The sequence below is a fragment of the Sceloporus undulatus genome, chromosome 1, assembly GCF_019175285.1.
Source record: "Sceloporus undulatus isolate JIND9_A2432 ecotype Alabama chromosome 1, SceUnd_v1.1, whole genome shotgun sequence".
Classification (NCBI taxonomy): domain Eukaryota; kingdom Metazoa; phylum Chordata; class Lepidosauria; order Squamata; family Phrynosomatidae; genus Sceloporus; species Sceloporus undulatus.
In genome coordinates this window covers 24,560,589-24,573,184 of record NC_056522.1, presented here as the reverse complement: position 1 = coordinate 24,573,184, position 12,596 = coordinate 24,560,589, and the positions used below count along the sequence as shown (strand labels likewise).

Here is a 12,596-nt window from a genome sequence, read left to right as displayed (position 1 = left end):
GGAAAGACTTAGGGAGCTGGGGATGTTTAGCCTGGAGAAAAGCAGGTTAAAAGGTGATATGATAGCCCTATTTAAATATTTGAAGGGATGTCATATTGAGGAGGGAGCAAGCTTGTTTTCTGCTGCTCCAGAGACTAGAACACAGAACAATGGATACAAGCTCCAGGAAAAGAGATTCCACCTCAACATTAGGAGGAACTTCCTGACAGTAAGTGCTGTTCGACAGTGGAATAAACTCCCTCAGAGTGTGGTGGAGTCTCCTTCTTTGGAGGTCTTTAAGCAGAGGCTGGATGGCCATCTGTTGGGGATGCTTTGATTGAGAGTTCCTGCATGGCAGGGGCTTGGACTGGATGGCCCTTGTGGTCTCTTCCAACTCTATGATTCTGTGATTCTATGATTATATATATCAACCCCACTGATAGGTCAATGCAGGTTTTTTGGGTCAATTTTGACTAAAATTTCTAGACCTACTTGTTGTTAGCTGTCTTCGAGTCTTGACTCATGCCAACCCTGTGAGTGAGATAGCTCCAAGCCCCCCATTTTCTACCTCTCAGGCCCATGATCTTCCTGACGGTGTCTATCCATCTGGCTTGTGGTCTTCCTCTCTTTCTACTGCCCTCAACCTTCCCCAGCATTAATGTATTTTCTAAAGATTCATGCCTTTTCCTGATGTAGCCGAAGTATGACATCCCCAATTTAGTCATTTCAGCTTCCAGGAAGAGTTCAGGCTTGATTTGTTCTAGATCCAACTGTTTGTCTTTTTGGCTGTTCACGGTATCCTCAGCACTCTTCTCCAGCACCACATCTAGACATGAGTATATACACAGTAAGCTACCTGGTTGGATCGCAGGCAATAAGCAGTTGGATAACAGGTTGTTTTGAAATGAAGGCAAAACACTGATTAGTTTTGGGATAAGATAGTTGAATATATTTATTTCTGCCTGAGCCTGATCCCACTAAGGCAATGTAAAAATTGCAACTAATTTGTTCTCTTAATGAGGCATTTTGCTGTAAGAAAGTTAATAGAAATTAGATGAGGGAAGAGGTGTAAGATGGATCTCTTACCTGAAGGACTTTGGGATCCTGTGCTCCCTTCTGGACACAGATGTAGCAGCAGGACATCTCAAGATGCAGCTCTCTATCCTCTTGACTGGCTTGCTGCAGTTCTCACAGAGGATGGTCATGGTTCTGCAAAAGGATGAAAATATTGAGACAAATCAGGGTGACAGAGGTTGACTTAGGATGAAAGCATGATTTTCCTGCTAGTAATTAAAAGGCTTTGTGCTGCTATACTATCCTTTTTCGCAGTAAGAAAAAAAGATGGAAGAACCAGTAGAAAAACAAATGTTAGCAGTGAGTAGAGGATGACATCTTCTTAAGTCATTAAAACTTAATGAATAGGTAGAGCTTGCAAATAACTAATGACATGAACTTGATATAAATTACAGTTTTGAATTTAATGAGGAATCAAAGTGTGGTGCAGTGGTTTGAGTGTTGGACTACGATTCTGGAGACCAGGGTTTGAATCCCCACTTGACCATGGAAACCCACTGGATGACCTTAGGCAAGTCACACTCTCTCAACCTATTACAAGGATGTGACCTTATTCAGTGACGGAGGAGGAATATCACATGGTTCAAATACTGGCTCATGCTCCTACTTCATACTTTTTTGTGTGAGGCAACAGTTAAGTGGATAGGAGGAGTTCTGTACCCCAAGACAGTAGCTCATAGTGTTTTAAAAAAATTAAAGTAGCAAAAAGTTTATATTTTAGTTACATTTGAAAAATTGGGATGTAAATAGTTATTTTTAAGGTGTAACGACAACAGCAATAACCAGCATGGTGTAGTGGCTTGAGTGTTAGACTACAACTCTGGAGACTTGGATTTGAATCCCAGCTCAGCCATGAAACCCACTGGGTGACCTTGGTCAAGTCACACTCTCTCAGCCTCAATGGAAGGCAATGGCAAACCTTCTCTGAACCAGCCTTGCCAAGGAAACCCAGTGATAGTGTTGCCTTAGGGTTGCCACACATCAGAAACAACTTGGAGGCACACATAATTAAAAATAAGACAATAACAGCAGCTAATTACTATTGGAAGCTTGGAACTATACCTGCAACTACTGTAATTACTTGGACTAGTCAAGATGGGGTGTGATAAAAGCCTTGTCTGGTGCTGATAGTTGGCATAATCTGGACATTACCCCACTAATACCATCACCACAAAATTGCAGAAACACGACAAAGTGGTTGTATAATAATCTGTCATCTGGAAGCATCCTCTCAGCATCTTCTAGAAAGGAGAATATAGACAGAGCAAAGACTAAATTACATTTCAAGACAGAGCATGAGTCTACCCAAGTTCCTTCTTTCCTTTCTTTATACATTTTATACATTTTATACATGTGTGTGTGTGTGTGTTTAAAGATTAGGATGCAGGGGAGAGAGGACACACATAGACGTGGATGCTGTGGCACCAGCTCAAACCAAACCCTCTTTGCAGCTGCTTTTATTTTTTCAAGGAAGAAGATGTAGGGGAGTTCCAGCCAAGAAATGAACACATAATGTCTATTTTGGCCGTGAGATATGTTCTCCCTCATCTGAACATTAAAACAAAATTACCAGTTACGGATACAGTTGGATTTAGGCATTTAAAAGCATTCAGTAGTAAAACTATTGAATTCATTTTCTCATTAGTTCCAGTGAGAGTTTGCATCCTGCAGTTAAAAGCCGCAGGTGGGTAATTTTTCTGTGGAGCCCTGGCAGGGGAGGGTGAGAAGTAGACTAATATCCCACCCCCTCCATATATACCAGAATCCTATGAAAATGCTACCCTGTAGTTGCGTGCTTTCAAGTCATTTCCAGCTTGTAACAACTCTAAGACAAACCTATCACAAAATTTTCTTGGCAAGATTTACTCAGAGGGGGTTTGCCTTCCTTTGAGGCTGAGAGAGTGTGACTCCCCCGGGTTGCCCAGTGGATTTTCATGGCTGAGCAAGGATTTGAACCCTGATCTCCATAGTGCAATATTCAAACCACTGCACCTTGTTGGTACCCTGCAGTAGCTATTCATATAGGCTAATATAATGGAAACCCACTGGGTGGCCTTGGGCAAGTCACACTCTCTCAGCCTCAGAGGATGGCAATGGCAAAAGCCCTCTGAAGAAACTTGCCAAGAAAACCTTGTGATAGATTTGTCTTAGGGTCACCATAAACTGGAAATGGCTTGAAGGCACAAAACCACAACAAAATATCAAACTCGGTTCATTGAATGTGATTCTTTTTCTTTCTTGGACTACAATTCCAGACAACATCATCCAGGTGCCATGCTGCTGGGGGATTCTGGCAATTGTAGTCCCACCTAGTTGCTTTTCCGAGCTGTAATTTCCATTATGAACACAATCCCAAAGTGGTGCATAGTATTAATAAACACAATAAATTCATACAATCACTCAATCTGTAATAAAACAAGGAAAAAATGAGGAGAGCCCATACATGGCTGAAAAGCACAGCTGCACAAATTAAACCTAAATTCTGAGTGAATAAATAACTCTTTAGTTGATGCTGAAAGCTGATCATTAGTATGTTAATATAATCACGCATATGTTACAAAATATATTGCTTACTCAGAGAAATCTACATATTATATAATTCTTCAGTACATATTGGCTAATTTCTCATTATCATTGCCTTAGTCTCTTTTATGAATTTAAAGTAAAATTTTTACTCAAATCTCTTGTCAGTTCTGGGACATGATACTGACATTAAATTTTCAGTAGCCAGCATCAATCTTTCACAGGCCAACCCTGTAGAGGGTGAAATATTATTGTCAATTTGTAAGGTCCAGCAACTTTAACATTTTGGTGCATAAACTGTTCTAGCCCTGTTCATGATTGCTCTGGAGAATTTTGAATCATCAAGATAGTTGCCATGTTTCCAGAAAAAGGGACAATTCAGAGAAAGATAATCACAAGAAGCATCGCATATAGGATGCTCTGAGAGGTGTGGGAATAAATAAAGATCCCAAAAAGGGAGATATTTGGAAATGCTTACTGGGGGTGAGGTACATTTATCTCTGGGGTACTCCAGCATTCATACCTGAGCATGGACTAATTTGTATTGCGGCTCTGTTTTGCTTTTGGATATACAGTATGTGTATATATATATATATATATATATGCCATGGATGCTTGGATCCATGGATAAACAATTGTGGGTACAGAGGACTGACTGTCTATTAAAACACCAATAAATTGTAAAAAGTGTAAAATCATTTTAAAAACATAACATTCAAGTCAAAAATACAGCACGCACACACACACACAATAAAAAAACCTCCCTACAAGCACTGTGAAGTCAAAGGCTTTCATGTCTGGCATCCATAGTTTTTTGAGGGTTTTTGGGGCTATGTTGCCATGTTCTGGAAGAATTTATTCCTGATGTTTTGTCACAGATGCAGGAGAAACATCAGGAATAAATTCTTCCAGAACATGGCAACATAGCTGAAAAAACCCACAAAAAACTATCCTTCCAAGCAATTAATTATTAAATTCCATTTGAATAGAAAGGTGTCTGCCTGCCAGTGAAAGGAGAACAGAAAGGGGATTCCATAGAAGGGAATTACAGAGAGTGGGAGCAGCCACTGAGAAGACCCTCTCTCATGTTCTCACCAGATCAGCCTGGGATGGTGGCGGGACTGATGGTGATGGTGGTGGGAAGCTTCATACAAAAGAGGACCACGCTGCAAAAAGTAATCCAGTTTGAGACTGCTTTAACTGACATGGCTCAGTGCTCGGGAATTGCAGTTTATTGGGGCACCAGAGCTCTCTGACAGAGAAGGCTAAAGGTCTCACAAAACTACATTTCCCAGAATTCCCTAGCATTGAGCCAGAGCTGTTAAAGCAGTCTCAAACTGGATTATTTATGCAGTGTATTTTGGACTGTAGTGAGTGAGGCTATTTTAACAAGGGAATTTTGTGCGCTCTTTTAACAGGCGTCAGTCAACATTCTGGCTGCAGCATTTCAGCTTCCAAAGCCAGCCCCACACACAGGGTGCAAAGGGATCCTGCAGCACCGTTGAGACTGACAGTCTCAAAGGTGCTATCCTTTTGCATACTGAATTTACAGTCTAACATGGCTATACCTTTGAATTCTACTGCATAGGATATTACAATAATCCAGATGGGATATTTGTTGTTGTTGCTGCTGCTGTGTGTCTTCAAGTCCTTCCTAACATATGGCGACCCTACCATAGGGTTTTCTTGGCAAGATTTTTCCAGAAAAGGTATACCATTGCCTTCCCCTGAGGCTGAGAGAGTGTGACTTGCCCAAGGTCACCTAGTAGGTTTCATGGCCAAGCTGGGATTCAGATCCTGGTCTCCAGAAGAAAGACGTTGGCAGCATGAGTTTTCACAGACTAAATCCTACTTCCTCAGATGCATTTGGTGGAGTCTGAGGTGCATCTGGTGCATCTGCATTTGGTGCATCTGAAGAAGTAGACTTTAGTCTACGAAAGCTCACGCTGCCAACTTCTTTCTTTCAGTTAGTCTCAAAAGCACTACAAGATCTCTATACATACTGATCCTAGAGACTAACACAGCTATATCTTTGAATTCCTGGCCTCCAGAGTCATAGTCCAGCACTCAAACCACTATGCCACACTAGCTCTCAGATAGGATGTACTGAAGGCATATATCATTGCAGCCAGATCTGACCTCTCTAGGAATAGGTGCAAACTGGTGAGGCTTGATCTTCCAGTGTATGCATCTGGGGTTCAAATCCCAGCTGCTTAGCAGGTTTCCAATCTGCTCTTTCTCCCCAGGTGCCAAATGACTGTCCCCTTGCACTTCAGTGTCTCCATCGACCACTGGGTGGTACTGCTGGAACTCCATTGCTGTGAAGCATCAGCCAGCCACTGAGCAAGGTAAGCATCTAGGCTTATTGCTGCTACCTCTCCAAATCCAGTGCTTGGAAGCATTATTTTTGGACCCCAAATCCCAGAATTCCCTTGCCAGGGTAGTCAGTGGTCATGCAGACTGGGGGGATTCTGGGAGTATGAGGTCCCCCAAATTAATTTTCCCATGCCCTGAAATAGCATCACTGCAATAGCATCACCAACTGCAATAGCTGGCCTTTGAAATAAAGGAAGATAAGGGACCTTTGATGTTTCAGTCTGACTCCCTCCCCACCTTAGAATGATCCCTGGCTTACCTCTTTGCTTTCTCTGGCTGGGTCTGAACTTGCCAACCCTGCCTCCTCCAGATCTCCCTCCTTTTGTATTCACCCCTCTTGGGCAGGAGGGGGGAGAAGTGGGGCCCTTCACACCAAAGAGGGGATAAAATTACCTCTTGTGACGCAATTCTAAACATCTCTGAGCTATTTTTAGAAGACAGGTTTCTAAAAATAGCCTCTCCTCCCCCCCAGACTGTAATCTGATAGGGGAAGCAATAAAAGGATGCCTGGCTCTTTAAAACCAGCTTGTCATCTCAGCAGGGAATTGGGGTTAAGGGGGGCTTGCTGGTGGGGGAAGAGGGTTATCTTCGCTTTTCCTTCCTTAATCCCAGTGATGTGGCTGATGACGCTGACAGATGGCACTGAGGCCCCTTGAGAGCAGGATCAATGGGATGCCCCAAGTAGAGTAAATGGGAAAATGCATTAAATAATATCAGTTCTATAATATCATAATGCTTCCCAATTGGCAAAGAGGTCAGACAAGGCTGCATCTTCTCACCCTACCTGTTCAACTTATACACAGAACATATTGTAAGAAAAGCAAGCTTGGACAAAGAAGAAGGAGGAGTGAACATAGGAAGAAGGAATATCAACAGCCTAAAATATGCAGATGACACCATAGTACTAACAGAAAACCTCCCAGTCCTGGAGCAGCTACTAAGAAAGATCAAGGAAGAAAGTGCAAAGGCAGACCTACTGTTGAAGAGAAAGAAAACAAAAATAATGACAACAGAGAATATTGACAAATTCATCCTAGACAATGAAGAAATAGAAGTGGCAAAAGAGTTTCTTAGAGCATTAGCAACACATGCCACCTATATTAGCACAGTAATTCTTGCAACAACCCTGTAAGGTCAGTGAATATTGTTTTTTGGAATGCAGTACTCAGAAACCTTCAGCCAGCATGACCACTGTTCAGTGCTGGCTGAAGGATTCTGGGAGCTTTAATCCAGCAAAAGTAACTGATCAGTTGTTAGATATCCAGACCAGTCCTCATGGTGTCTTTGGTGTATCCGCTGGTTTTGCTCCACCTACCCAGTGTTTAAAGCTCAGAGCATCCATTTAGTGAAGATGAGAATAAGAGAATACTGGCTTGTCCAAGACATCCTAGTGCATATATGGTTTAGGCAAGATGTAAAGTTATGCAGTCTCTTAGGTCCTATTCTGTACTAGCTCATTCAAATATGAGTTGAGGGATCAGAAATTTATCATATTGCGTATCTTGGCTCATTAAGTTATTATTTTTCATCTTCTGCTCTTGATGCAGGATTTCTACCTCCCAGAGTGCATTTTTAAGGAAGAAATTGCACATCTAATACAGCCAGTGACACTTTCCCTTTCCAGCATGGTACTTCCGCAGCATCAAAGATGCAGAATTAAGTGGTTTGAGCAACTTTGGAGACCATGTTTTGAATCTCTCTGCTCAGCCATAGAGACCCACTGGATGGCTGTGGGCCAGTCATATTCTCTCAGGCTCAGAGGAAGGCAAAAGCAAACCCCCCTCTGAATAAATCTTGCCAAGAAACCACATATGTTGTTATGTGCCTTCAAGTCATTTCTGACTTCTGGTGACCCTAAGGTGAACCTTTTATGGTTTTTTTGTGGCAAGATTCATTCAGAGGAGGTTTGCCATTGCCTTCCTCTGTGGCTGAGAGCATGTGACGTGCCCAAAGTCACCCAGTGGATTTCATACAGTCACCGTAAACTGGAAATGACTTGAAGGCACACAACAACAGCAACATGGTGGTTACAGAAAATTGTATGTAAAATTCAGAATCTGTGCTAGAGTTGTTTTAGAGTAATGGTTCTTAACCTTTGATCCTCAAGCTTACTCTGGACTTCGGTCTCCAGAATCTTCAGTCAGCATGGCACATGGTGAGGGATTCTGAGAGTTGAAGTCCAAAACATCTGGAGAACCTAAGGCTGGGAACCCTTGCATTAGAAATTACCTTCTGCTTTCTATAACTTGGTTGTCACTTTGTTCATCACTGATACAAAGATGGTGAAACAAGGCACCCTTCCAGGTGCCTCAGCTAATCATGGCCAATGTATATTTTGTCAGAATTCAAAGATATAGCCATGTTAGTTTATTGAATCAGTATGTAGAGAGATCTTGTAACACCTTTGAGATTAACTGAAAGAAAGAAGTTGGCAACATCAGCTTAAGTCTACTTCCTCAGATGCATTTAGTGACCAAATGCATCTGAGGAAGTAAAGTCTATGAAAACTCATGTTGCCAACTTCTTTCCTTCAGTTTGTTTCAAAAGTGCTACAAGATTTCTCTACATACACATTTTGCCAGCCTTCCTCACATTGGCACCCTCCAGATGTGTTGACTATGACAATGCATGTCATTCCCAGCCAGTATTGGTAGGGGATGATGGGACTGTAATCCACTTCAGTCGGAGGATGACAGCTTGCGGGAGAGTAGTCTTGGGCTTGTTAAACATGCATTGGTCCTTTCCTTTCAGTAGTGCACAGAAGATGCTAATTTCATCTTTCTGAAACCTTCAGCTTCCAACACTTTTAAAAGACCCAAAATAGTTAAAATTAATTTTCATCTACATCTGTTCTTCTTCAGGTTGCTTAATCCTCCTTTCAAAACTTTTTGGGACAGATTGTACCAAAGCCCATAGCTATATTGGGCAGAATACTGTTTGCCTTTAATAAAACACAGAATATTGACATCTTGCCCATTGTGAAAACACTGGGGAAGCAGAAATGTTAATATATAGGTGGCTTTAAACGAGGATCAAATAAATTCAGTGAGATTTTCAGTAGCTACAAGTCATGATTACTATGTGCTTTCTCTCCAGGATCAGATGCAATGTGCCTCTGAATATCATTCTCTGGGTACAAAATGTAGTGGATGTTTCTTGTTTGTCTTGTACCTGTGGGTATCTGGTGTGCTTGTGTGTATGTATGAACCTCAAGTCTTCTGTCAATTTATGGCAATGCCATTAATTTCATAGAGTTTTCTTAGCAAGGAATTCTTCAGAGGTGGTTTTGCCAGTCCCTTCCTCCAAAATGTAGTTTACAGCATCTGATATTTTTTAGCAGTCTCTCATCCAAGTACTAACCAGAGCTGACCAGCTTAGCTTCCAAGATCAGACAGGATCTGTTGCTTTTAGGGTAGCTGGCCATTATGAGAAACAGGATATTGGATTAAGGGGGGCAAAGGGGTTCTTAAATACAGTAGTAGAATGCAGTTTGTTCCCTTTGCAATTTGCCACCTCAAGGTCTCATCTCACCAAGCAGTGGGGCCAGCCCTGCACACATCTGGTAGTTGTGAATGGATGACGTGTGGGTGCTTCACTGGCTCTGGTTCCCTGAATCAACATGGAAACAACAATAAGGAAAGGCTCGAGTTCCTGTTGCTGTGATTGTTTGGGGGACCTCAGATCATTTAATTGCATTGAAGCTTGTCACAACTCACAGTATTACATGTGTTTAGTTGTCTCCGTTTTATAAGGGATTTGATAGAGTCCTCATTTTCTTCCACTCTTCCCTACAATGTTTTTACTAAAAGAGACAGACTTAGGACCAACATGATCTGTTTAGGTTAGAAAGCGGTGTGTTTGGGGGGGAATTTCTGTCTCATTTTAAAAAGAATGTTTTTGCTTTATCCAATTTCATCCAAAAAATTCCTAGTGAAAGTCACAGCTTGCATAGGTTATTTAACAGTAACCATTCATACAACTGTAGTGTTCTTTTGAGGATCTGGAGGTCTTACAGGAAATTGTTCTCTCTTCTGTGATCAGAGGACTCCAGAACAAACACTGAGCAACAGCATGTTTAGAAAACTGAGGTTGCATCTGCACTGTAGAAATAATGTAGTTTGACACCACTTTAAGTGATGTAGCTCCTTATTATGGAATCCTGGGGTTTGTAGTTTTACAAGGTCTTTCTCTGCTGAAGTGCTGGTGCCTCACCAAACTAAAAAATCCTGAGATTCTGTAAGCTAGTTAAAGTGGTGTCAAACTGCATTATTTCTACAGTGTAGATCAGGGGTAGGCAACCTTTTTGAGCCGGGGGCCGGGTTGCTGTCCTTCAAACAACTGGGGGGGGCCGAAGCCAAAAAAATAAATAATTAATTTTTTAAATAAATAAATAAATAAATAAACTGGGACATATGTAGGACAAAAATTTCAAATGGAGGACACTTTTTCATAAAAAGATGGAAAACACGCTAAAAAAATTGCTGATTTTTAAAAAAAATGTTAATAAAAATTCATGTTTCGGAGGCTTCTATAGACAATTGCCCCCCTTACCCTCCGCTTGCCCCCCTTGCCTGCCGCTTGCCCCCCTTGCCTGCCTCCTCCTGATAGGCCAAAGGCCCCACACCCTCACGTGAGAGGCCAAAGGCTCCAGCGGCAATCGGAGGCAGGACCAGGCTGGGGCCGGTCCCAAGGCCTTGCCGGGCCGCATCTGGCCCGCAGGCCACAGGTTGCCTACCCCTGGTGTAGATGCATCCCAAGCCACATCATGCTTTACTTTTGGCTTTGCACAGGGCCATGATTTATGATAACAATTAACCATCATCCCATTAATCAGAGGGATAGTGAGAATCTGAAACCTGACTTGTCCTTAAGGAAACATTGCAATTAATCTGTTTGAATCTGATGTACAATAGTCTACAAAAACAAATGATATAATTAATTGATCTTGTTACCCTATCAGGTGCTACATGTCTCTTTTGTTCTCATTGTTAAATCACTGTGCCTACATACAACATGAAGGGATGAAAGAACTCATAAAGAGGATTTTAAAACTCCCTGCCACTTCTGAGATTTTGCTGTCTGATGTTCTACTAAAAGTAGCCATCACAGAAAGGTCAACAGTTGAAAATGTACTAAGCAAAGAAATATCAAATTCGATCAAACATGAACTCCTTTTGATTTAGAAGCCAAAATTGGGAGAATGAGCCCAAAATGTGGCACTCTGGCATCTCATTTTTTCAAGAGTCAACCCACATTCAAATAGTTGCAGACAAGTGGGAAGAAGGTTTTATTGGTGACCTCTGGCTCTGGATTCCTTCGCAACATCTGCATCAGAATCTCTGTTTCCTGCACTGGCTTATTTTAACAGACCTGCAAATGTTGCCAAGGTCTGGTGTTATCAACAGCTCTCTCTATCACCACCCTCACATTTCATCTGTATTGTAAGATCACTAAATTAGCAGTGAGCTCTATTGAACTCAATAGGACGGACTTGAGAAAACATTTATAGGATTGTACAGCAACCAAATGAACAATACAGGTTGTTCTGTTTCTGCGAATTTTTTTAAAATGGTTTCATATTGTTCTTTATTAGTTCATCCAGCCCAGTGCTGCTTGCTCTATCTGGCAGATGTTCTTTGGAGTGTCAGGGAGAGATTGTTCCCAGCCTTGAGGTGCTCTGAGTGGAGATGCCAAGGCTGGGTTTGCAGCTTTCACCGGAAACCCATATGCTGTCTGCCTAGCTTATGACTTTCTTCCACTACCCTCAAACATCCACCATTCATGCAAGAATTAATCAGACCAAAAAAAACCAAGCCTTAGTCTGGTGTCTCACTCAGATGTCACTTCTCAAAGAAACCTGAGAAATGTAGCTCTGAGAGGAACTGGAAACAAAACATTTCCAGTACTTAGCCAAACATATTTCCCAAGATTTTTATTTTCTTTTAGTCAAGACAGAAAAATGAGTTGGGAACTTGCTATTTAAATTATCACTTTCTGCTGTCGGATCCTCCCTAAGCACTGGATTTATCATCTGTTACTCTCCACTACCCAGAGCAAGTCTTTTATCAAGCTTGTGGGTTTTGATGATCCATTCAAGACCAAGGCATTTTGCCTCCTCGCCCAGGGGACCACCGTGCCGCCGCCGCCGCCGCTTGCTGGGACTGTGCCTGTCGCCGGGCGGCCTCCTCCCGGTGGTTTCGAAGGTGCGCAGCTGCGCACCGCCCCGGGAGTGCCGCCCACGGACATTGGGAACTCCGCCGCTGCGCAGTTGCGCAGCCTCAGAGGGTGTAGGAGGCTAGAATAGCCTTAGGAGCAGGGGATGCCTACAGTGGCTAACCCCTGCTCCATTAACAGCCATAGGAGGGTGGGGGAAGGATAGGGATGCGGGGGATGCCTGGGCCGGGGATAACACCTTGGTGGGCGGGGCTCCAATTGAGGTTGTGTGGGGCAGGGGGGAGGTATGGCGGTGGGAGAAGGGACTTCCGTTCCAGGGGAAGGCGTGATAGATGTATCATATCTATCACGCCTTCCTGTCCCTCTCCCAACCAGAAGGACCTGAGGGTCACTCCAACCGTGCCACAAACCCTGTCGCTGCTCCTGTGCAATGCCAGGTCCATCAATAACAAGACCCACATCCTCCAGGA

The 12,596-nt window shown here is 42.6% G+C and overlaps 1 protein-coding gene across 1 annotated transcript in view; it reads right to left on the bottom strand.

Annotated features, from left to right (window-relative positions):
• LOC121925209 (neuronal PAS domain-containing protein 4B-like) overlaps positions 1-1,184 on the bottom strand; it is a 42,940-nt gene extending 41,756 nt beyond the window's left edge. Inside the window, 1 exon segment of the mRNA XM_042457104.1 lies at positions 1,066-1,184. Within this exon segment, the coding sequence (XP_042313038.1) occupies positions 1,066-1,184 (119 nt within the window).
• Between the last annotated feature and the right edge of the window lie 11,412 nt (positions 1,185-12,596).